General features: G+C 34.5%; 2 protein-coding genes across 3 annotated transcripts in view; one reads left to right on the forward strand and one right to left on the reverse strand.

Annotated features, from left to right (window-relative positions):
- LOC141450482 (very long chain fatty acid elongase AAEL008004-like) overlaps positions 1 to 26,947 on the forward strand; it is a 194,104-nt gene that overhangs the window by 53,250 nt on the left and 113,907 nt on the right. The window lies entirely within an intron of this gene.
- The window catches only part of LOC141450481 (very long chain fatty acid elongase AAEL008004-like), a 77,830-nt gene that overhangs the window by 46,989 nt on the left and 3,894 nt on the right, over positions 1 to 26,947 (reverse strand). Inside the window, exon 2 of one of the 2 annotated variants that reach the window (XM_074120977.1) lies at positions 7,360 to 7,400. Coding sequence is in view for 1 of the 2 variants with exons in the window: in XM_074120976.1 (XP_073977077.1) it covers positions 2,868 to 2,919 (52 nt within the window). In the remaining variant the exon portion in view is untranslated. Of the gene's footprint in view, positions 1 to 2,867; positions 3,008 to 7,359; positions 7,401 to 26,947 lie in introns of those variants that run through there. The other variant, XM_074120976.1, reaches the window with a different exon arrangement.

Consider the following 26,947-nt stretch of genomic DNA (forward strand, 5'->3'; position numbering starts at 1 on the left):
GGGCAACAAACGCACTGTTACAACCAATTTGGACTTAGGGACCCAAATATGGGGGTCAGCTAAGCATTCCAGAAATTACATTTGCTCCATATTATGTCTCTAACAAAACAATTTATAATTATCTTAATATTCCATTCGTCAACGACTTAATTTCATTCTCTCTAACCTAATTCTTTAGTTCAACAGATGTATTCGACGTCTGAGTAAATTTTGGTAAAACGTAAAAATCATTGGGAATTTGCATTTTGATGCCTTCTTCTAGATTGTTTTATAGACACTTTTTTATTATCTACCAACTCAACAACATGAATTGCAACATCCTTCGGTCACATTCTTTTATTTTTGTGATGAATTGAAAGTATTCATTTATTAAATGAGTTTGCAACGCAGAGTAAAACATCGAATTTCCGTCCAGATTTTCAAAAGAAGAATACACAAAATGGTTAATCTAATTGAGTCCAATTTCCTACTTATAGCAAGCATATTTATATATTCTAGATATCCGTCTTTAGTAGAATCAGTAATAGACTAAAAACATACATTTTGTCTTAAGACAGTTTTGCCTTACCACCACAATTGAGAATACAAATAAAAACCGCGATATAAGGCTAAAGCGTTGTGCTTTACGCAAAAACACATCTGATGACATAATGTAGCTACTTATTGCAACACGAACTAGCCTAACGCATTTTAGACATCGGAATTGCTAACTGTGAACAAATACCAGATAGAAATGAATCGCTAAAACTGTTTGCCTATTTGCGAAAGCGTTTACTGAGTCGGATTAACAATATTTAAAGTCTACTAGTGAACAGATATAAGTATTTAGAGACGCAGGAATGTACATAAAATAAGTAAATAGTTGTTTGCATAATGTAAACAAATATAAACAGAAATTTAAGGTTAAACTGTACTGCTTTTTGAATCCCGTAAGGGAAAGTGGACCAGCTACTTCTTTAGACAACTTTGCGTCATCCTTGAAGGGTATCCCAGCCTAATTTCTACTGATACTAACACTAACTCAGCCCTGCATTTGCAAGGGTTTAGGGTACTGCAGCAAACTCAAAAACTAATTATACTTTTTACAAATGTCGCTTAAATTCCACGTACAAACACTAAAATTTAAGGGAGTCGCAAGAGAACTTTAAATAGGATTTCACTTTGTCGCCAAATCCCCTACAATCCCTAAAATATTTGGTATCAATTCTGGAGTTTTTTCGGATTTTAAAAGTGCACTTTTTGGTGAGAGCATGAGAAAAAAAGAAGTCATTCAGAAAAGAGATCTGGCTGACCATTGCCCTCACCAATATATTTGTTTTTTGCTTTAAAAAATCATTTATAAAATAAACCGCATCCCCAATAGTTCCAATCTATGACGGAAGGAGCCATTATTTAGAAAATAGAAAATAAAATCCATTTTGTGAAGTGGTACTTTTGGTAGAGGAATTTTGAAGCTTACTTTTGGATCGTGGCAGTGCGCAAAGGTAATATAATGCAGTATATATGGTACACATAGAGCATGCGAGAGAGGGAGCATTTCTAAAAACAAGATTACAGACTCAGAACCTAAATACGAGCATTTAGTGAAGAAACTAACTTTAGAAAATTTGACACCATCTCAATACTTCCACTTCAAACAGTAAGCAGTGATAAAAGAAAAGAGAAACAGTATCAGAAACAGAAAATGCATAAAAGACAAGAAGTCGCAAATGTTGGGATACACCAGGTGAAGAAGTCACGGTATTAATAGCCAAAAGCAAAAGTGAAACGGGGCAAATATTAATAAAATGAATCACAACAGGACAATCTTAGCACTATTTCTGCTTCTGTCTCTATTACCCACAACTATTATAATCACTATTGCAAAATCTTTCTACTTCTTAGACATTAAGGTATTCTAAACGTAACGTTATTTATTTCAACCTAATTATTTTAAAAATTAAAATGGAAATAATTTACTCCAACTTGGTTATTTTAAATAAAATATTTCAAATGACAGTTAAATGTACAAAACCTTCAGAAGGCTTCAAACTAGGTGATCCCAAATTCACCGTTTACTAAATCTTGAAAGATGGAATTGATATTAGAATGGAACGGTGCAAATAAGCCTTTGTTCCTTGATATACTAAAATGAGCCTGTTTGACAGCAGAGTGAGGTACGTATCTGAGAGATACCGGAAGTATTTAGGACGAATGATAGTTGTTTTAAGAAGAATTCAAGCCAATCAGTAGAAATGACTGGGTTCAAGAAGGAGGATTAACGGTAGGTATCAAATTATCAAAACAGTTTTTGGTGATAGTTTCCTGAAGGATAGTTTCAAACTTACATTGAAATTTGAATTTGATTATTAGATCAGTTAACGGACAAACACTAGAACCTTTACCGGTATCCCTAAATCTTAAGCACCATAGTCAACGCTCCTTTCTAGGTCTCTAACCACACTATTCACAATGACCTTAAAATTCCCTTCGTCTCTGTCATCACCAAATCCCGCTGCCCTAAAATGCCATTCTTAACTATCCTCTCAAGCCCTTTCAACCTCCTACCTCCCAAGTAATCCTCCATCAGTGGCCACGCGACCAGCTGCGTATGTAGCGTCGACTGTTTAGTAACAATCGTGAACCTCCTGCTACGAGTATAATGGCCATCGCTAGAGGATCGTTAATTATGCCAGTTCATTTCTGTGCAATTGTTGATCGTCAGCCATTCAGCGTGCTCACTTATGGACCATTACAAGTATCTTTTTTACGTGCTTTTATTTCTGTGCAGTTATAAAACTCTCAATAAAAGTAATAATAAAAAAAAGATTTGTCATCACAAAGCTCCATGATGGTTTAGTTTACAAAGTAATGAATTGCTCACTTACTCTGATACATGCGAGACAGCATCGCTAACAAAAACAGGAATACTGATAACATTTAAAATACATTTAAAAAAACATTAAACTAAACTAAAATACAGAAAACAGAGAATGATAGCTGCCGTTTGTTCACTCAGTACTGTGGAAGGACGTTTGTTCGCTGGTTATTGTTTATTATTTTTAAAGTTTTTATAAATTTAACAAATCAGCAAATATGCATCATAATTATGTAACTGTTTTTACATGAGCCAGCAATTGAACGACCAAATATTACTCGGAGCTTCCTTTGTTTTATACAAAACGGGAAATGACATTTTTTTGAATTCATTTTTATATAATATTTAAGATAGATTTTAGTTTATATATTTATGAAACATATATGAATATTAACCATGAGTTACACCAACAAAACTATGTTACTGCCATTTTTAATATTCTTTTAAGTAAATTTCTCAAAAGTTTGAATCGTTATGAAATAGTTATTGCTTTTCAATGTTATTAACAAGATTATTGACCCTAACATGAAATTACAGTTACTGGTACACAGACATTTACAAATACCCCCTCCCAAACCTCTAAATTCAATTTTCTCTGTCAAAAAGTTACCATTAAAAATGATAGAACTTTTTCTTTTTTTTGAGTTTATTTATGCTACAATCAGCGCTTTAGCGCTATAAGTAACAGTGATAACCGAGTAACAAATGATAAGTAACGAGTGGAGAAGTTACAATCCCAGGTATTAGATGGTTAGTCACTCTCTTCACTGGAGAGGAGATCACGAGGCCACTGTCTTTTAAGACGTCTTGTCGGGTTGCCAGGAAGAGTTCTAGAAGAAAGATTTTGAGCAAGAGGAGATTGCAGGCTGAAATGGAGTTTTCTGTATCTTGTTTTAGCAACTTGAGTGACAAAAGGAATGTTAAAGTCAGTGTGAATAGTCAGGTTGAAGACATAAAATGGAGCGTGTACAATAGTTCGAAGTACATATTTTAGATTGAAGAGATTGAATCCTTTGGAGATTAGAGCGTTTGGTTGAACCCCACAGCTCTATTCCATACACCCAGATGGGTTTCAAAATAGAAGTATAAATCAGTCTTTTGTTGTCCAGAGAGAGTTTTGATCTATCGTCTAAGAGTCTTTTAAGTAGTCGATAGCGTCTGTTTAGTTCTGTTCTTTTAAGTCTAGGGGGGGGGATAGAACTTAGAATTGTAAATTTAAACAAAATCTCTAAAAAATTGCCAAATTTGTTCAAATTAATTTGTTTCGTTTATCGTCTTTAAAGTAACTTAAAGCTGATATTTCAAAACTCAAAATTGATAATCCACACGTTTACTAATATCTTGTCTGACTACAGTAATTAGGTAGACAATGCTGTAAAGGTTATTTAATGAGGAATTCAAAATTTCTTTATGATGTTTTTTTTTCTTGGTAAATATTCCAAAAATAATTTACCACTAAAATTGGCCATTAATTAGAAAGACTGAGCAGTAAACATAGAGTTAATGAAGAAATCAGCAGCTTCAAGGTCGCGCTGTTGTTGAAGGATTCGCACCTTCAATCACAATTATATGTAATTGTTAATGACAATTAAATGGCGTGCCAACAACTTCTAAAACAGATTTCGTATGTAAATTCTATCTCCATTGCTGGAGATACTCGTACTTCTTATCTTTTTCAAATAAATATTCTTTTAAACCAAACACTGTGTTTACCTTTTATTAATTAAGGCCTGGTAAGCGAATTGAACTTTATTTTATAAGGAAGAGAATGTTACAAATCCCAATAATAATATAAAATACTTCTTCTTTTTTAACTATTGTAGTTATCAAAGTTTTAGGCATTAAGTACATATTGGTACCGTTCCCTTTGCTTTGGGGGCTGCCTATGCACGCCTCCTCATTTCGCTTATCAGATCGGCTATGAAATTAGTGATACAGTAACCAAGGCAACTCGTCCCCAATGCATCTCAGGATGTGGGAAGCATGCAGTGAGTGATCCCTGACCAATCGACTGCTCGAAAATTGAAAAAGAAGGGCTGGAAAGTAAAAAATTGATTTTCAAAAAGGTGAACTCTTTTCTTGCCAAAATATCGGCTATGAGCAGATAGATGGAGGCAAAGCACCTAATGGAGAAAATAAAATCTAAATTGATAAACCTGAATAGCCGCAAAGAAAGCGTTTTATCCGGGACTAGAATTGTTCCTACCTACTTCTTGGCGCTACGTCGCTAACTGGGCTTCATCAAGAGACCCAAATCTCTTCCTTGAGCATCTCGTCTCCTTCATACTCCATGCTTCTCAATACCAGAAGACCATCCAATATCTCACATCCAACCGTCTTATACCCAAACTACAGCAGTGTAAAACAGCTTGTGAACAGAAAAATATTTACAAATTTTAGATTGCCTAAATTCTATCTTCTTTTATTTTAATTTTAAAAATTTCAATACAGCTGCCATTATTTATACTCGTGCAGTTTAAGTAGTATCAAAATAAAATATGCAAAGTAGCGAGTTGTTACAAGTTTTTAACTAACAATTAGCAATGAATATTATTGCAATTTGCTAACAACATGTCGTGATTTAAAGATTTTAGAATGCATTAACTAAAAATAGAAAAGATTTTTAAACAAGAAACTGGAATTATCCAGTTTAGAAAAAAGCTCATTAAATAGGAGAAATTAAAGACAAGTTCCTACAGGAAGTGAATAATTCTGTTTTTTTAGGGACTCTGAAGAGAATTTAATGTGTTTAAAGAATAAGCCATTGGTTAAATAACCTGAGGAGTGTTTCAAAGATTAGATGCTATATTTAAGTTTAAAAAGAAATACGAGGTGTGGCTATTAAATAACGAGACTGATGCTGCTACAGAAAAACTGTGCATGCGCCAAATCTTAACGACCGACAGCTGTGCAGCGTAAAGCCTTTTCTTTCGATTGCAGCGTCTCACGTGCTTGTCTGACCGGAACCGTCGTTTGTGTAAGAGGTGTAACATTCGTTTTGCCGAAAACATGATACTACACATGTAGAAGAGCAACGAATTGTCGTGAAATTTCTCATGAAACTTGGTAAAACCGCTACTGAAACTTATCTTTTATTAAAAGAAGTTTATGGCGATGAACGTTAATCACGTGCACGAGTTTTTGAGTGGTTCAAGCGTTTCCAAGATGGCCGAGAAGACGTCGGAGATGATGACCGCCCAGGTCGCCCTTCCACGTCCAAAACGGATGAAAATATCGATTATAATTAATCAACATTACTAACGTGAGGAACCCGATTTGTGAAAGAACAAGTCACGGGTTCTCCATCAAGACAACGCGCCGGCTCACACTGCATTGTCTGTCAAGACGTTTCTAGCCAAATAACATACAACATCCCAGTTTTAGGCCATCCGCCTTATTCGCCTGACCTAGCTTCATGTGACCTTTATCTGTTTCCCAAAGTCAAATCTGCATTAAAAGGAACACGATTTCAGTCCGTTGAAGCTGTGAAAGAAAAAGCGGCACGCGTCATACAGGAGCTTACAGAAAAAGACTTCCAGCCCTGTTTCGAACGATGGTAAAGTCGCATGGAGCGTTGTAGGGATAGGGGAGGGGTGTATATTGAAGGTGATAATAACTAAATATGTATAAATTTAAAATAAAATGTTTTATAGCAATAGTCTCGTTATTTAATAGCCACAACTCGAACAGAGATTTTTAAAAGAGTACATTTAATCGACTCTGAGAGACTTGGTCGAACTACAATATATCTAAGTATCAATGCTGCTTGTATCTCTTCATTAGATTTTGAGAAAATTTTGGGCCTGAAGACGCAAAATATCTTTTATTTATTTCTTTCTGTGAGAAGCTAATAGAAGTTTGTCCATCCATTACCTAAACAACATTTATTAACTTCATTTAAATATAGAAAGAAAATGTTTTAAAATCTACAAGGCCTCAATGCGGTCAGATTTCGTGTTAACTTTTTACTCTGAGAAGGCAAGCCTACTTTCACTAACCTCGAATGTGCAAGATTTGAACCTTCCCAAATTGGCGCCGAGAAAGTTCAAAATATAAGAGAAATTTTTGGGCATCAAAACCTTGCTTCAGCAGTTTCTAGCGGCATGAAAAATCTTGAAAAAACTATAATAATGCGTAAATATCAGGAGTGATTAAAAAACTGGTTAGTAAATATTTTGAAATATTAAATGCAAAAGAAAAAATTGGGGGGAATACAGGGTTGCTACGGAAAATCTCGTAGGACAAGGGGTTCTGATTGTTGAAATCGAGATTGAAAATCCAAGCTCATATCTCTAGAACCTTCCGCCAAAGGAAGAACATGGAGTTGGGCAGTCACAGGAAAGTTGTAAAGGATATTATGGCACACCTCCCTCTGGCAGCCAGCGCTAATAATGGAAATCAGAGAGGTTTTTAAAGGATTTTCTGAATATTTTATAAACATTCGGCTCGAAAAATAATTAATTCGGAAAAAAAACGTTCACACAACAAGAACTTTTACTTACTGTATGCTTCGTAGTTCCGAGTTGAGTAGCGCGGATAATATCTGTAACAAGAACAATGCATTAGGCCAGTTCGGCTTTGAAATTTAACGTATTTTTAATAAATTGTACCATTCTGTAATTCTGTAAGAAATAGACATGTTAAGGATAACTTTGTATATTTTTTATTAATTTCGCAACGACACTGTCGCTAGATATAATAAATAGATAATAACAATGTACTTGTTAACGTTAGTCGAACGTGAATTTCATACTATAACCTTGTGGTCACATGTTTGGGATGTAATTACAACAATTTGGAAGGTATACGTGTAATCAATAATTTTGTTCGCTTATTGTGTCTGAAAAATTACATTGCGATGTAGCAAGAATTCCCCCAAAAAACAAAATATCTTATATCAAGGTTGCACTTATTTATTTCATATAAAAAAAACAACATTAAATTTAGTCCTGTAAGATCTATGAAGTAGTTGATAGTTATGAAGTAAGCCTGAATACTCTCTTGCTTGCTGCAGCTTGCTTATCCTATCTAACTTAAAAAAAATTAACCCGATATATATCATGAAATTTTAGTTTTTGTATACGGTCACTACATGTAATATGAAAACAGAAATTATCTGTTCTTATTTGTAAATAGCTATGAACTTTATTGGGAATCTGTGTTGCAATGTTGCGGACCGGCTGTCGACACAAACCTGCTCATTTGTGTCTACTCTCACTTTTTTTAGTCGTAAAATTTGTATTTCTTGATCTTCCAGAACTCAGGCGCTATAATTTATATTTTTTGACAATCATTATATTATTTTTTAGCTAAAGTAAATATGGTCTTTGATAAACTTTAATTTTTGTCTTATTATTAGTGATTTCCCCTTGGAATTTGGATAAGTTTAAAAAAGGTCATTACCTCAACATGTAACGAAGTTTTGAATACGTATTTTTTTTTTCTTTAGTTCGCTGTAGGCATCAAGGAGACTGTGTTCACACCTTGACCTCCACAACTACTTTGTTTTTTCTAACCCAATACGCTATTTTTAGTTTTTAACTAAGTGTATAAAAAACCTCACAGGTATTTAGTTCATGTTCTAAACAAAATTACATAAAAAAAAACTGCTTGCTTTTAAGACTGGTTTTATTTACACTCTGATTAGGCGCTTGGCTGGAGAACTAGTTTGCTATTTATTTGAAATATTATTAAGCCAAGAGCTAGACCGGAAATTAAAAACCCGTTATTGCTTCACCAAGTAACATTGGTAAGGCAGATTCTGCACTTTTGAATCCAATATATAATATCAAGTGAGGGAGAAACAACATGGTATGTTTTATCAGCTGTTTTAGATAGATGGATGGCGCAGGAGATATTAAATAATCTAAATTTTTTTTTTTTTTTTTGGCCTTTTGCGGTTAACAAATTAGCCATATTAATATGGTGTTAATATTGGTGGGGAAAGATTAAATTTTTATGTTGTTGTTTCTGATGAATTTGACTATTTCTACATATAGATCGTTAGTTTGGCGGTTTAGAATTGTGGAGAGATGTGGCGGAAGTGGAAATTTAGATTCGATGATAAGTTGCCAAAGGATATCTCTACCATGCGTATATTGTGAGCATGCTAGAATTATGTGATTAGCATCCGCTATGGATTCCTTGTCGCAGGGACATATTGATTCGGTATTAATGCCAATTCTGCCAAGATGATGTGGAGAATAATTATGGTTGAACCTTAACCTGGAGATGACTCCATAAAAGAGTCTATCCTCAGTATGAAGGTGATACCACGGTCTGGTAGGGATTCTAGGCTCTATAGGTGCGTAGAATTTTCCCTTGTACAGCTGAGAGCTTATGTATTCTGAGTTCCAGATGTTGTAACCAGATTTTTTTTTGTGTTTTTTTAGGTCTGAATGGGCTATTGAATTTATGGAAAGGTGTGGTAGGTTTATCGCATCTTTCGCTTTGGCATCAGCCAACTCGTTCCCTTTTAAGTCGGAGTGCCCCTTAATCCAGATAAGGGTTACCTTCTTGGCTGACGTAACCTCCTCTAAAAGTTCCCTTGTGTCTAACGTTAAATGGGATGCGTTGGTTCCGGGGTGCTTGATTTTTTGGAGTGCACTTTTACTGTCAGATAGAATCACCACCTGATCCGCGCTCAGAGAATTCGCGTAAGCTAAACTCTTGTTTAGGGCAACCATTTCGGCAGTGAATACAGAGGCTATTTCATGAAGCTTGAGCATTTGTCCATCGTTTTTTTGGGAGTCGTACACCGAGCAACCAACCCCATTTGAGTTTTTGGAACCATCCGTAAATATTAGGTAGGCATTAGGGTAATACTGATCTAGTTTTGAGAGGAGTTTGGTGTTGTTTATATTGTTAGGTAGGGCATTATCATAGGAAAAGAAATCAGTGAGCACATTATTCGAATAATCTATTGCGTGGAGCCAGTCAAATTGGAAGTAAGGAAAAGTGTCGTATCGGTTTAGGCTTGGAGTGTATTTGGATAGTTCACAAAATTCCTCGATGAGGATAGGTGTTTTTTTGTGTGACCAGAATTGTTCAGTCCACACCCTAGGGGCGATTGCACTCAAATTACTGATTCCAAGGTTTTTGCTATACTTTAATCGGTCAATGAGAAATCGGTTGGCTAGCAGTTTCCGCCTAATATGAAGGGGGAACTCCTTCGCTTCCACGAGTAATGCGTTGGTGGGCGTAGATCTAAGGGCTCCCAGGCACGACCGAATAGCTTTAAACTGGACAACGTTCAGCCTCTGCAAGTGGGTGTGAGCTGCATTTCCATACAAAAAACATCCATAATCTAAATTAATAATACCTTAAAGAACTCTTAGAAATGGAATTAAATACGTCTTATTCTTCTGCAAAAATTTTACCACATTTTATTCCAATTGGCCCCATCGTAAGAATAATATATCAGCAATTTCATGATTATCTGATTTACTAAAACACTGAAAAGAGATACAGGATTATTTGAAAAGTATTTCAAGTTGAGTCTAATGATCTAATCGATATTGATAATTAAAATTGGATTTTCGCAAATCAAAATCTAATCTGAATCAATAAACGCCATGTGAACTCTATGATTCTATCTAGTTAGTTATAAATAACATAAAACTAGTTCTGTAACTTCATACATTCTGATCTGATTCTTACCAATCCAAAAATTTTACCATTGGTTCTTTGATGATCCAGTTATGATAGAAGATGAAAAATAGAGAGATTTACTGCAGATATTAAAAGAAAGTAAAGTGGACCTTGGAAAATGGCACCATTCTGGCAGTAAGCAGACTGTTCATTGCAACGTTATTAGAATTGTTAAGGTGTAGCAGGTTACCCAGCAAGAGTGTAAACTCAGCCCGCTTTTTGATTAGGAAAAGTCATTGAAGATAAAGTGGATAATACTTATTTGAGATTAAGGCTGTTAGTCCTACGGGGAGGAGCAGATAAGCCTCCAGTAGAAACATGAACAGACAAGACAGAAGACACACCAACCCTGTAATGTAAAATATTACTTTGTAAACTAGCCCTGAAGATGACCTAGTCCCTAGGTCGAAAGCTCGGCAGAATAAATGTATCAAGACTGAAAACTGGCATTATTTTTTCATCCTATTGAAACTATGAATCAGTCACCAAAAATAATGAAAACTATAAGAATATAGTGTTACACAAAAATGTAAAATAAAGTTTATGATTTAGCAGAGACGAAGAAAATATTTCAGTGTAATATTTACTGTTATAATCTTAGTAAGTGAAATCAATTGCTTGATTAAAGCACTTAAATCTAAAATAATGTTTTCATCAAAAGTCTATTAAATATTACTTCCAAATACTATTAAAACCAAAGATATACAGGCATTCAAGTCTGTGATCCCTTTCACTGAGCTTATGGCGTCTCAAATCTCAAAGTAAAGACGAACAACTTTCAAAGGCTCTAGAAAACGAGAATCCTAAGTGAGTATTGCTGGACTTTGCAAAGTTGTAACTTGCTAATTTGAATTTTAAATAGAAATGTTGATAAATTTTGATACCAATATCACTTTGGTTCCTAAAAGAAGCTTCTATGGCAACTGCTTTCCAGAATGAAAGAGGGAGGACAAATTTATACTTGTTTAAGAAACTCGCTGGAGCCGATCTCGCGAAAATCACCAAAAACTGAAAGATGTTTGTTTTACTTGAGGGGGACGGTTTTTTTAAACGAGTTTCCACAAATTTGTAATTCTGGCCACAACTGTGATACCTACTAGCAACGAATCCGTCCGGAACAACATGATGAAATGGCATTTTAGTGGAGCCCACCATCCCTTAGTCTATCCTCCCCCAACTTAAATGGTTTTACCGGAGGAATGCTTCAAATAAAATACCGTCGGTCTGCATAAGTTATGAGTATGCTGAGTTGAAAAAAGTATATTCGGGATATTTTAAAGGAATTCGCATAAAGAAAGGAAATAAGAAGTAAAAATAGACGCGTCTGAGTGCAATGGCGACTAACTTGGAACCAAAAGCTTTGTTGTCTATCGGTTGGTGACTTAGAAACAAAACATCACATTTAAACTTTTTCTGAATATGTTATGTTTATGAGGTAATAACATTTACCCCGCTCTGATACACGACGAAAGAGAAAAAGAGATTCAGGTCGTTGCGAACATCCTGTATTGAACATCTGCCCGAATACAGAGCCTTAACATATCCGAGCATCTGCAATCTGCAAAATTACTTTACGAAGTCTGCGCGTTGAAAATGTGGTTAGTTCGGCCGTTCTAGATAATTCTTCATGTTCTAAATTCTGTATGTTTAATCACTAAGGCTAACCTAGTGCACGGTGGTAGATGTTGATTGAATTCATTGCATAACAATTATTATTAGTTCACATTGTTCATGTTAAATTCATGTTGAACTCTGTGTTTTACAATAAAAAGTGAAATTTATTGATATTTTATATATGCTAATAGAAAGTGTCAAATGTATAATATTAATTGTTCCCATTACTATTATATTTACTAGGAGAATTAATATTAATAAAATATTAATATTAAACTAGAATAATTTTTGAAATAACATTTCAACAGAATAAAAAGTCAAATTTAATAAAAATTGTGTAATTTTGTGAAATACGAATTATTACAGTTGTTATTTATGGTTGTTAGATGATAATTTTATAGATGGTTCATTAAATTCAGAACCTATTCAGTCTTAATGGATGGTAAAAAACCCTATAATGATATCGCCAATGGAACTGGAATACAGAAATTTGAATATTTTGAAATTTACTTTCTCTTATTGGAGCAAAAGAATTGTGATCCTCCAATGACAATCTGAGAAATAGATTTATTAGCGAAATCTAGCAAAAAAGTAAGCCTGGCATTAAAACGCCACGTTTTGGTACTAAGGTTTTAGGTATGTCTGTAAAGATTTCGTTTCTAGTTCATTGCATCCTCGTTGCAGGCGATTCAGTATACAAATATGATCCTTTTTCAACTACTCGATTCTCCCACTAACAAAATATTTACTTATTGCTTATTTTATTTTAGAAATTTATATTAAAGTACGTTAGCAACTGTGTACTCCATTACACTACGCGAAGGTAATTGGAGGTGATTCCGCCTCAACAAATAGGATTACGGTTTTGGTAATCTTCTCCCCACCTTAAATTTCTAACTCTAAAGAGTCACATTCAGAAACTAAATGAAAGAAGAAGAAGTATCTTTAAAAACAAGAAGAAAGAAAGCACACGGGATAACGCTGAAACAGTTGAGCATAAATTTAAAATAAAACAATTTTACAATATTATGAATGAATTCTCATAGGTGAACCATCTAGGCAGTTAACAATTTAATTATTGTACAAGAATTTTTTTAAACATTAAATAATTCGTTTGGTAAAAATGATTTCCGTGTGTAGCCGGCTGTCACGTGCTTGTAGTCTCTAAACAAGGAATTGTTAGGTCTCTTAATTTTGTGGCCAAAGGTAGATATGTACCTTGACCTGAATATATTCGCCATATCATTCAGCGAAAGTAATTGAAGAAGAACAGTGTTACAAGCACACCGAGAGATCTCTCATCCTTGCACAGAATCTAACCTTAAAGGCAGACTATCATAGCTACAATATGTTATGAAGAATAACTAAAGAAAAGAAAAAAGGGTTTTAAAAAAATCCAAATATACGCTTACCCTAAATTGAACAGCCTACACGCGGATTGAAGTTGAACGCTCATAAGACTCAATATTCTAATAATTCTCAATATTTTCTTTAAATTACAAATATTTAAATAATTAATCGATTATTAATTAAATCTTTATTATTTTAGTCTGCATTATTTGATCGTAAATGCCTTTTTGCTCAAGCGTTAGCATGTGTCGCTTTACGTCCAACAGATAGTGCTTTTTCCAAAAATAGAAAAACATGTTTTTTTACCTGATACAGGTATGAATTTTATATAATAGGTATATAAAAAGACGCCCATATTTGAATGCACTGTTGTGTCCAAAATTTCAAAGCAATCGGTGAAGAACTCTCGGTGATTTAAGGTTTTGAACAAACGAACATTTACATTATTATTTATATAGATTTTTATAAAACATTTACGAACAAATACAATATGGCTCTTTTAAGAGAAATCTTAGGCGCCATTTTGAGAAAATCTTAAAAATCTGAAACTGAACCGCACGTGTTTTCAGTTGAGATCCTAGCGAAGTACAAAACTTGAACTTACAGCAATTTTATTCGTGTTTGCGTTATGCCGGATATCTACGCGGACTGTGAAAAAAAATCGATACTATTTTTGTGAAAACTACTTTTTCAGATTCAAGGGATCTCAAAATGGATATTTCTGGTGCGAAAATTCAAAATTGAAAATCTACGCGATAACTAGTAGAGTAAGAAGAAATACAAAAAATTATTTAAAAGTCTATCTGTTAGTACAGCGTAAACTCAAATCACATATTTGCAGATTGACGTTGAATAATTTAAGTTTTGCCCTACATAAAGCTTAATTTACAATAATTTCAATGAAAATTAATGTTTAATCGTAATTGTCAGTGTTGATTAACAAGCAGTGAGTATAATTTGGGTAACAGCTAATTTAAATTAGTGAATTATTTGTTTAAAAATTCTAAATTGTATTATTTTTCTAAATTTACGTGAAAATAATAATTTTCAAAAGAAAAACACATTTTAAAATGAATTTTCCCCATATAATATTAAAATACGAGTAAAAGGTTTACGTTCTTACCAGTGTTTTTCCTACATGGCCTATTCTCTAACGCAATGTTAAAAATTAGAGAATTGACCCAATCTTGGCACCCAACTAGTTAGGAAATACCAGCCGTTTAGAGAGGGGACGCAATGAAATTCGTGGCGAAAAACGGATTGTTAGTTCAAGTGGAATTTGGCGCACTGTTCGTCTGTTCGTGAGGGACGCTCGGTCAGTCAGTGGTGAGAATATTCTAGGCCCGTGAACGTCAATCTAGAGCCAATCTGTCAACCGTTTTCATTCTTCGACGCTTCACTCAATACGTAAGCAATTTACAGTGAGAAATCTTTACTGCAAGCTTCTATTTTTTAATTTTAAAATTTATAAAAAAATTTGTTTAACTCAAAAAATTTAGCTGCTTTACACAACTGCGAATATTATTGCCGTTATTGAGCCTCCAGCACTTCTATGTGAAGATCTTGTTGTTTTTTTTTTTTCTGGAATTGACGGGAGGTGCCAACTACCCAATCATTACTAAATTTTCAGCAAGAGGCAAAACGTCGAAATAACTAGAAATGAAGCATTTCTGCTATCGCCATTTTACGAACTTGATTGAAATGCTTCGAGTCCACCGCGTTTTAAACGATATCAATATTATGTGGTAATTTAACTAAGATAAGCGACTTCAAAGTACTATTTATATAATCTTATCTTGCTAAACAACATCAAACTTATTCTAACTCTTACCCTAGAGTTGGAAAATCTATTCTACAGCTCCATTTCTCCAGACAGATGACTGCTGCTGACTTGCTTCCTACCGATAATTTAAGACTAAAATCTTCCACGTGACATAGACTTTCTCTTTCTACAGTTATTTTCTTTCTCAAATTTAGTGAACTTTTAATTATAGAAGGAAAATGATAAATACATTAAGAACGGAATTCCTCCTAAAAATAGACAAAGAAAATAAACCAAAATAGAAAAGACATTAAATAGATACCGTTTTCTAAAATCCAAGTAGCGATTAATAAAGATGCGATCAATAAGAAAATGACTTTTTTAAAAAATTTGTGAAGTATCTTGTCCGGAAGGACAGTTGTATAAGGGTTGATCGTCAAAAACTGCACGAAAATAGTGTAACGTTGAAAAACTCCCAACTTTGACAATTTTTTTCTCTTTTTCTATAAAAGATAAAATTCCCAAATTTTCTTTATAATATAAAACATTTCCTTGTTTTAATTGTATTTTTTTTTTGCAACATCACAGATTTTATTGATTTCGTGAAAAGCGTTGTCTAATATTTGAAATAAAAGCTTTCAGGAATTGTTGATGTTGTCGCCTTCTTGTTGTTACCTTTTTTGTAAACAACGTAGCGCCTATACGCGTGAACCGATGTTCATGAATGAGGTGTCATTCGATTCGTAATTTCATGTATTAATAAAAATCAAATATGCAGAAATAGAATTCAAAATATGAAGTAAGTTTCGGTTGACTGCCAATGAAATTCGACGATAATTTTTTTTTTCTAATCGTTTTCTTTTTTTCGACAGTAGATTAAGTGACATTCTCTCAACTAACATGCAAATCCTTTGGTTAATATCCAGACAATGTTTTCTCTTTAATAACAGCATTATCTATCACCGAATTTTGAGCTTTTGTATCAGGAAATCACAAAAATGTACATCGCTCGGAAAACGCATTTGACTATTTCTGGTATTAAGGCAATATATAGATTCTCTAGCAGATAATCTCAAAATAAATCCGAACTCAATTAAACGATTCATTTTCACAGACAATAAAATCAGTAAGGTCATGTTTAGCAATTCCCATATTGTTTAATATAGTGTTATGTATTGATAATACCGATCTGCGTTTTTTAACTTTTGAAAAATTGTTTTAAATTTGCTGGTTGATTTCTCTGTATTTTTGTGGTGCGCTAAATTCAAATATGAACTCCATTTTCCACCATCATGTAACTATTATTCACAAAAACGCTTCAAGTTTTACACAAAATTAACAATAATTAAAAAAAAGCAATTGTATTTAAAATATGATTTTATTTGCAAGAGATAAGAAAAGTAAAATTACTTTATAAAGTAATTAAGTGTAATGAAATACTCAGTAAAATACTACTTTCTTCTTTGCAAGTCCTTGTAGGATCTTTTCCTTTTCATTTCCATGCTCCTTTTGGTGCTTTGTCTTCTGTGGTCTCGAAGTAGGTCGTCTCTTTACAACATCCAACAGTAATCAGTTATCATGCTTACGTTCCATCTTCCTTGGTATCTATTTCTTTTATATATTGGTGGAATCTTTCCCCCTGCACCCCACTTACCGCAGCAAGATTTGAGGGAAATTAGTCGAGGTGCAAATGTAAAAACTTAGTGACTACATCCTTAAAGGCTTTCCATGCTTGTTTTTCCGGTTCCTCCATTTTAGATTCAAAATTTTCATCTTTCATAAGCTTTCTTGAATCCGGTCCGACGAAAACACCCTCTTTTATCTTTGCTTCAGTTAAACATGGAAACTGGCTGCAAAGATACTTGATCTCCATCTTTTTTTAATGCCTTCGCAAACAGTTTCATCAGCCCTAGTTTAATGTGCATCAGAAGAAGCCAAACTTTGCTCTGCTCTACTCTACATTCTCTTTTAATGTCTTTCATACCAGGGTTTAAGGTCTGTCTTGGTGGCCACATCTTTTGACAATAGTGCTGCTTTCTATAGCGACCATCCCAAATAAAAACAAGGATATTTCGTATGACCGATTTGTTGTCCAAGCACCAAAGATAGTTCAAAAGTACTATATTTAGATTTAGAGAAATCGCCACAAATTGTCCAGCATTTATCCTTATAACGAATTTTATTTAAAAGTTGCTCAAGATTTTTGCCAATTTCTTTGAAATGAACAGAATGTATAATAAATACTTATTATTTTTAATTTCAATAATTGTTTTACGAAATGATCCTTATACAACATAGGTTGATACATGTAGTATAAAAAAAAAAATCAAAAATTGTGAAAAAACCTTACGTGATGGAATTTTAAAAATATTTTCCCCATTTTCTGCACCAAAAAATCTATTGGAATCACACAATAAATTCCAGACAATTTTTCCAACGCCTACATAATCCAAGTCGGTAGCTCCCTCTAAGAGGCAAATTGGTGAAAAAGAAAGTATATCCCAAAAAACCTTATCCACTTTCCTGAAAAGTATAATAATCCCATTGGTCAGGATGTTAACAGGTGTAAGGATGGTAAGTACTTGAAAAGAGAAAGCTACGACGGAAATTGAAATAATAAATAATGAGATCGGCGAGGACAAAATGCTTGTTCTTGTTGAAGGCAGAATGTTTCCTGAGTCACGCAGTATTTAAAAAGTGAAGTATACGTGTATATAACAAGTTTATGAGTAATTCACGCAACTGCATAAATCCAAGGGTGGAACTTTTAATGAAGTAACGCACTTGGGTTCAGTAAGAGTAGGAAGGCAAATCTAGTCCATATTTTCGCCCACTGCTCCACTATTCCTCACATACTTGCGCAGAACTACTTTGAGTAGTGATGAAGTAAGATAAGATAAGATAAGATAGTAGATGGGACGGGACCTATGCCCCAAGGCACCGCAGCCACAGAAGACTTATTGTGCCAGTCCCTTCTTAGTTCTAGTAGGCGAACCCTCCCCTCCTAAAGAGGTCAAGGACTTTCACTACTAGTTCTTTTTGCGCTACTATCTCCTTCGGCCTCAACGTTCCAAAGGTTTCATAGCGCAAACGTTCGATTGCAACGCAATCGAACAACAGGTGAGAGGCCGTTTCCTCCTCTTCCTGACATAATCTGCACAACGGCTCCGAGCTGATAAGCCCCACCTTGCGCAGATGCTTCTTGAACCGACCGTGCCCCGTGAATAGGCCTGTAATCAGAGTAATCTGATTTCTGCCCAAACACAGGGTCTCTTTGGATCTTTGCTTACACAGCCAAGGCATCAAGGTCTTGCTGTGTTTAACCCCAGGACACATCACCCAGTTCTTTTCGTGCTCCCTCCAGATCCAATCTCTGAGAGCCGCGCGAACCGAACCCCTGGTGTTCCCCAGGACAGGCTCTGGACCGATGAAAGGAGTGCTAGCCCCATTCCTGGCCAGATAATCAGCTTTTTCATTCCCTTCAATACCCACATGACCCGGCACCCATTCCAACCGAACTTTGTTGTGCCGCGCCAGTAGTTCTAGGAGTGATGAAGTAAATAATTACTTAATTACACTGAAAACCACACAAAATCTAATCTAATGCTTTAACTAATAGACAAGATAAATGTTTCTATTAGGGTCAGAAAGAATTTTGATTTTATGGTTTAATCCTCACACATCATGGTCTGTCTCAGATCTTAATATTATGATAAATGGGTAATAATAATGAAAGACTGGATTCAATTTAAAGAATTTATTCAAGGATTTTCAGGAAAAACATTATTTGAACGCTTGGTTGAACTCCCAACCGTGTCCTTTACTTCAAGAATCAGATAAAGAAATTAATGATACAGAGCTGTACTAATAGCTGAATCTACTCTAGCTTCCTGGCGTTACCGAAAAAGGAGGGAAAATTTTAATTAAACCTGTATTTTGGTACCACATAAATCTGATAAGGTAACAAAAACAACAACAACAAAATCAGAAATATAAAAAAAGTATTAACCTATAACAGCAGGGGGTATTTAGTGTGAAGGTTGTAAAATTGGCGGAAACAGGCGTTAACAGCAATATGGCGGAAATATACTGAATTTTATTAGTAAGAATGTAATCTGCCAGTAGTCCTAGTTTACACATAAATTTCAATTTAGAGCTGCGTTTATATTAAATAATCCGACTGACAATCAGGAGATGTGTTAAAACGAAGAGTTAAAAGGAAATACTTGACCAAGATTAAATTCAGACTTATTTAGAAGTGAGAGGAACCCTTTCCAATTAGAGGCCAACATAGTGATCAAATCGTAAGCTTTGAACTTTAGAAAACATAGGTTTTTCTGATAAATGTTTGAAAACTGGAAAACATTTCTCAATTATCGAAGTTAATTTCTTTTTTTAAAATTTTACATATTTTGATGCTTCCGGACAAGGTTTTCTCGGTGTCTATCATCAAACGAATTTGATTATTTCTGCTATTAAGGCAATATACAGATTCTCTAGCAGATAATCTCAAAATAAATCCAAAATCAATTAAAAAAAAAGATGTATTGCTACAGTCGATAAATCAGTAAGGTTAATAGACCATGTATAAGATGCAATATGTGAAGTGTCTGTTGCAATATAAAATAGTTAGCTAGTTGGCGAGATTATTGTAGATTACGATTTGGTTATGCTCCGGTGCATATTGCACTCTCGGTGCCGTCAGCAGCTGATTTCTTCAACGGTTAAATCTACGGTATCTAGAACAGATAGAAATTGTGCTCACTAGGTACTTTACTCGTAAATATGTGTTTCATTGGCCAGCTAGTACCCCTAATTGTTTTATAAGGTGTGAACTGGGTAAAAATAAAATTAGTAATATTATATTCAAGTTCTCTGCGCTGGTACATAAAAATTTTAAATATGCCTGCTAATAGATTGCCTAGACTTTGTTTTGATAGACAATTGGAATTAGAGAATAAGCCTAGTCCTAATGAAACTTACAATTGGGCATCTCAATTAAAAAAACTGTATTTGCAGATCATGAATGTTTATGGTCGAACCGGGATCCCAGTAGCATTAAGAACAATATCAATAATATGTTAAAAAAGTTTGAAAATAAATTAAGATTTGAAGACTGGGATAGAACCCAAAATTTGACTTATAACGATTTATATTTTCACTTGAAAACAGAGCCGGGCATAGAAGAATATTTTTATTTTCTAGTTCCAATTAAGGTAACACGCCTCATCAGCAGAATCCGGCTGGCGAACTTTAAATATATAACTTTTTCTATTGACGATATTAATTGTAAATGGAACGCTGAGGATATTTGTACTTGCTGCAAACTGAATTTAACGGACGACCGTTTTCATTTTTTCTTCACCTGCCCTTTATTTGAATCTTTAAGATTATTACATTTAAATCAGTACTTGTTGGATGGTAATGGCCTGATTGGCCTCCTCAAAATAGATTCTACTAATAAACTTTATAATATTTATTCCTTTACAATTAAAGCCTTAAAAATAAAATTGTTAATAGAAGATACCCTTAAGTATGTTTTATAAATCTAAGTCAGATCCATACTGCAAATTGTTCACTTTATCAAACTTATATCTTCATTTATTTACTTACTTATTTACAATTATTTATTTACTATTTTTTCTCTCTTTCTCAATCTGTCAGCTTTCTGTACATTTCTATTTGGTATATACTGAACTTCTCTATAATTATTGTAACTTATATACAGATTAAAATAAAATAATTAGGCATTGGACGGATACACCGGTAAAGTAATTAAAAACATAACTAATTCTTTTAATAGAGTGATAAGATATTTATTTTTTTGAATTTCGATTTTTCTTTCATCTAAATTCGAGTACAGAAAGTAAATTTAATAACATTACTTATTAGACCTTTAAATTAAATAAGTTATGATTTTTTTTTAAACCCAATTGACTCTAGTTCTCTATTTACCCCAATTTTAAAATTGTTTTCTATTTCATTTCTTTTTCTAGAATGCCTCTTGTAGAGTTTGCTTGTTTAGTTTCATTGTTTACTTCAAGTTTAAATTCTTTTTACTATGTATTTTTAGCATAAATTTTTGTTATTTCCTTTCCTTTACTATATTTCAAGAAATGTATTTTTGATTTAAAGTTTAAACATGTATTCTGTGAACTCCTCTGTAACGGTTTGTATAAACCTAAATACAGATAATAATAATAATAAAAAAAATCTACGGGGTAAACACTTCAGACCATTATCTTACTCAACGATACTTTTCTCTTACGCTTCTAAAGTACCCTTTCATTCTAATAAACGACCGTTTTGCTTACACACAATAGAAGGAAGCTTTCGTTCTCACCAGAAGGCTCAACGGTCATTTGGTCACCAGCTGAAAGTCACATTTACAAATAGATTGTTCACATTTTTGAGATTACCTTTAAATTGGCTCCGACCTTTTTTTTTGAACTTGACACTTCTTTTGTTTGATTGTACATCTTTAACTTTCATCATTTAGCGACATTACTGAAGAGGCTTGGGAACCCACTTCCCCTAACAGTGTCAAGTGACTGTAATATAATGTTTTAGAACAATAAAATGATATTAATTTACAATTGGAGATTTCTGAAAATCACCCTGACTTTTCTCTTCAGTTTTCCTCCCAAAATTCCCAACACCAAATTTTCCAATTTTACATCCAACTTACTGGAAATCCAAATTTTATACTTTCAAATGAGGACAGTTTAAATGCTCAAATCTGTTCCCAACATCGTATAATCATCACGTGAAAGAATAAATTGAAATCGGATTGCTCAATGTGTAACAGTAATTACTGATTTTTATAAAAGAATTTTGTTTATAAAATAAGGTCATTGAAATAGAAAAACTATTTTTTTTTCTTTGCCTCAGCAAATAGCATCATTCTAGTTATTATTGAGATACCGATAAAAAATTAATTGTGGTAATATAAAATTTGACTAATGCGACCGACCTCTATTACCAAGGAGATCTAGATAGCCTCGGCAGGAAATGTGCACTATTACTTCCTTACAGTGATAGTAAAATATAAGTTTTGTAACTGTAGGTGTAAACAAGTTCCGACGTTTGAAATAAACAGTTTTACCTAACAAGTTTAGTAACCTTAATAGGGGCATTCACATTAACATAATCTTCACAATATCCTGAAACTTGTTATTTTGTTTAATAATTTTTTATTATGTTAAGTTTATGATTATGTAATCAACTGTGTACTACGTTTATTTAGTGGTCTCTTATTGATTTCATTTATCTCCAATTGAAATTGATACATTCTCATTTTCGTAATTGTTTTCATGTTTTGTTTTTTTCTAAATGATTTACATTAAAAAAATATTTGATAGCCATTTCAGTGTATACTTACAGGTTATTATGTGTTCAATAATTAATGAATGCGTTCTAATAACGTTATGAGTGCAAATCTTATGTTATAATAAGCGTCCAAGTGTCGGAAGAAACATCGTTATGTTTGATACACTTTCACACAAAACATCTACGTGTTGAAATTGAATGTGATCACGTTGGCCCAATTCCCAAGGCAAACCACTATCAAAAACTAAAAGATATTCTACTTCTATGATTCTTCTTCCATAATGACTCCTAATTGATTATGTGAAATACTTGAAATATTCACTCAAATATCTCTTATTGCAATAATTTTAAATTTGAGTGAAATATTTGCTTGAAATCTAGCATTATTGCCAATAATAAATCTTGTTCATTTTTTTGTTTGTTTTTTAATCTTTTATTGAATTTACAACTGCAACGATTATTGAAACAAGCAAATATGGTACATGATAAAAAAAAAATAACACGTGAAAATATACGAGTGGAGAAGGCACCCAGCAGGGTCACTCCATTAACTTGGACATTATGTAAACACCAATGCATTCTAGAGAAGCTTCTGGAAAAGAGAGATGTCGGCAGATTGTGATAACCATTTTCTTGAGTCTGGACACCTAGCGAAGAAAGACTCTTCCACTACTGGTAACTTTGTATGCTTCCCAAGCTCACGTTATTCAGAAAACGCTTCTCTCTCAAATAGGGCGTCTCCAACATCGGAGTTTCTGTCCATGACACATTCTAACCTCTAACCATGCCATCGATCCTTCTTCACGATTCGCATGACAACCTGGATTTGGTTGTCATGAGAAAGATAGAGGATTCAGGGTTATTCACTTCCTGGAACCAAATGCTTCCCTCCCTTCCTAGATTCTTACGCGCCTTCTTTTGCTCACCTCTTATTCACGAGTTTAGGAAGTTCAGATTGAGAACTAACTCAAACCCAGCTGTGATCCAAGTCATCTGTAGAAGCCGTTGTCCTTCAAGGTAAAGATTGACTTTGACTTCTTTTCTTTTGAATTACAATCAAAAAGTCTGAAGACCTACATTTGAACAACCATCTTCTTGTCCAATACCAGGTGATCCTCCAAGAATATTGAAGAGAAGTTGACCTCGCGATCTAACTCATAAGTGCATACATATGAATATATAGGCTTCGTGTCCGTAAGTTATTGAACCAAGGATTCAAGATTGGCGAGGAATCGGTCAAATAAAAATAACTCGTCTTTTTCGCCAACGTTTCGACAAATATATTGTCACAGCTGGGTTTGAGTTAGTTCTCAATCTGGACTTCCTAAACTTGTGAATAAGAGGTGAGCAAAAGAAGGCGCGTAAGAATCTAGGAAGGGAGGGAAGCATTTGGAAGTGAATATCCCTGACTCCTCTATCTTTCTCTAACCCAATCCAGGCTGTCATGCGAATCGTGACGAAGGATTGACGGCATGGATAGAGGTTAGAACGTGTCAAGAACGGAATCACCAATTTCGGAGGCGCCCTGTTTGAGTGAGAAGAGTCTTTCTTCGCTAGATGTCCAGGCTCAAGAAAATGGTTATCACAATCTGCCGACATCTCTCTCTTCCAGGAGCTTCTCTAGAATGTGTTTACGTTTACGTTGAAGCGTGCTTTTTCACCCTCTGGAGGAATCAGGTTTGGGGTTTCTGGCTCTAGGGAATGATTCCCGATCGCTGGAATTTCCTACTTAACCTTGGTTAGAGAGATGAACTCTAGAATAATATGGTAGGACAGCTGATACAAAAGTTACGCAAAATTATGTCCCTAAAAAAATAATAATAATAATAAATGCGTTTTAATAGCAAATAGGAAATGAGGAGAAAGACTGTAGCGGAAAATTACAGAGAAAATGATAATAGTAGAATGCAACTAAAATATATGAGTTCACTTCTTATAATTAAGGCATACCGTTAAACTTGTTAGGTCAGGTGAACATCGTCACCAACCATTAGTTGGCTGGCCAATTTTTGCTTTAACTAAACAGATATTGTACACAATCTACGAACTCTCATAAGCAATCCTGGTGGAGCGCATTGACTTTAAGAAAAACTGGAACTGTTTTGTTCATCAATCCAAAGTAGCCAGTTATGTGCACCGCTATTTAAAATGTAGACTAAGTTTTTCATTCCGCCTTAAGAAATAAGTATCGTTAGAAGTTTATGTGGCATAATTTAGGTCGTTCTCTTAGCTTTGTCATATCGTTGGAATCGAACAATTTACACTTTCTAATGAATCGCATTTCTTTTTGTTTTGTTTTTTTGTCTCAAGAGAACAAAATATAGGGTTCGCTGAGTTCAACAAAATGATGCAAGGTAGGAGTGGCAGACGCTCTGGATTTAGACCATGGCTAACCTTTTTCAAATCAGTGGCAACTATGAGATCATTTCTTACCGAATCAGTGCGATGATCTACCTTTTCTATATCAAGAACTTCCTGAATTTCCATTTTAATTTTGCAAATCGCCTCCTCCTGATATAAAGTATAAGGACTTGTTTGTAAAAGATTGTTTACCCCACATTTGCTTTCTCGATCAGCAACAGAAGAACTGCATCTTACTTTAAAGCTAACCAGGGATAAAACAACCTAACAGAGTGCCCTTATAATCAAACAAAGCTTGTCTCGCCGTAATAAAGAATTTATTGGATAACCAATGTATATAACGTTTCTTCTTTTTCACTTTTAACTTGTGGCGCGCCAACAGCTGAGGTAACTGGCGCCCGAAGCCCTTTATTCTAGACCAGGGGACCCCAAACTTTTTACACAGGGGGCCAGTTCACTGCATAAAAGAAAAGAATACAAAAAAAAAACTATTTTAAAGTAAAAAAACAAACAAAACAGGAACAAATAGAATATTTCAAATAAAGAACAAGTAAATTTAAATCACCAAACTGCCCAGTATTTCTATGGGAATTATGGACCTGCTTTTCGCTAATGAGATGGTCAATGTCCGGTTTAGTTACAGTGCTTTGCCTTTCTTCCTACTACTGCTGTTATTTTACGGTCCCGCGTCATCGGAAGTAGTACTGTACATGAGCGACGCAGCGCTTTGCGGCACCGCCACATATAGTGCTCCACTCACTGACCACCAATGAAAGAGATGCCCCTTCCGGAAGTGCGGCGGGAGCCGGTTAATAAATGTCCTCAGGTGGCCCGCAGTCCGTAGTTTGGGGACCCCTGATAGATTGGGTAGAGACAATGTTCTCTTGTTACAGACAACTGTGTCCATCATCGGATAGTGAGCTCCTAGAAAGAGGAAATCTGAGAGCAGGCTGCCATTTTCGAATCCATTGAGACATAAACAGTGATCTCAAATTATTTCTTTAACCTACAGTAGTTCCTGTAAAAATATCCTTCCTTCTCCCTGGAAGAAGTATACGGTTAGATCTCTTGTGAGTTTGCTTACTTATTTCAGCTAACACCATCATCATCTAAAAACAGATGAACCACGATCAAGAATTTCAAGTGACTTTTTTTTGCAACTCATACTGACCAACAATTTTGATTGCAGATTTTGGAAAATATAAGAATCTTGTTCTCTTTAGAGGTTTGTTGAAATCTTGTAGCGAGAATAGTAGCGAGGTTTAATTTTCAATAAACAAGGGAAATTAGAAATAATTGAATTACAAGCATTTCTTTGTAAAAGAAAACAAGGCAGGAAAAGGAAGGGCTACTTTAGTAACTCTACCTGTATATCGTATTAACTTACTTCCTTCATATTTTATTTTGACCTTATTATTCAAACGGTTTAATTTCGAATATTCTATTACCGATAATTTCTATCTAAACTAGTCGTCATGAATAGTAATAAATACTAGCATCAGTTTTTATCGTTTTTATTCTCCCTTGTTTTATTGCCTGTTCAATACAACAAGCAATATCTCTTCGAACACGACCTTGAGAGAGGAAGACACACACAATCCCTAACGACAGCCTCAATTTCATGCCCAGTACAACGCCACCTTACCAATGAGGACAACCTGCTGCCTCTACGAAATACCATAATTTTCGGTTTTGATTGATTAGCAGTCAGATCACAAAAATTTTAATATTATTCTGAAGCGGGTGTGGGATTTTCACATATCCGGAAGATATTATCCACATATCCTCCCTGAGAATCTTCTCTGTGATTCCCGCAACACGAACGCCTGCCTCCAGATAGCTGGGAAAATCATCCAAAAAGCTCGAAAACAGACACGGTAACAGTAGCCAACCCTAATCCCACTAATAATAATAATAATAATAATAATAAGGGAAGGGAGGGAAGGGATTAGCTATGCGGTTAGCGTACTGGACTCCCTCGCGGAGGTCCCGGGTTCGAATCCAGCTGCTGACCCTTAGATTTT

Source organism: Rhodnius prolixus, unplaced genomic scaffold (assembly GCF_049639745.1).
Source record: "Rhodnius prolixus isolate KJV_2025 unplaced genomic scaffold, Rpr scaffold_2, whole genome shotgun sequence".
NCBI classification, from domain to species: Eukaryota; Metazoa; Arthropoda; class Insecta; order Hemiptera; family Reduviidae; genus Rhodnius; species Rhodnius prolixus.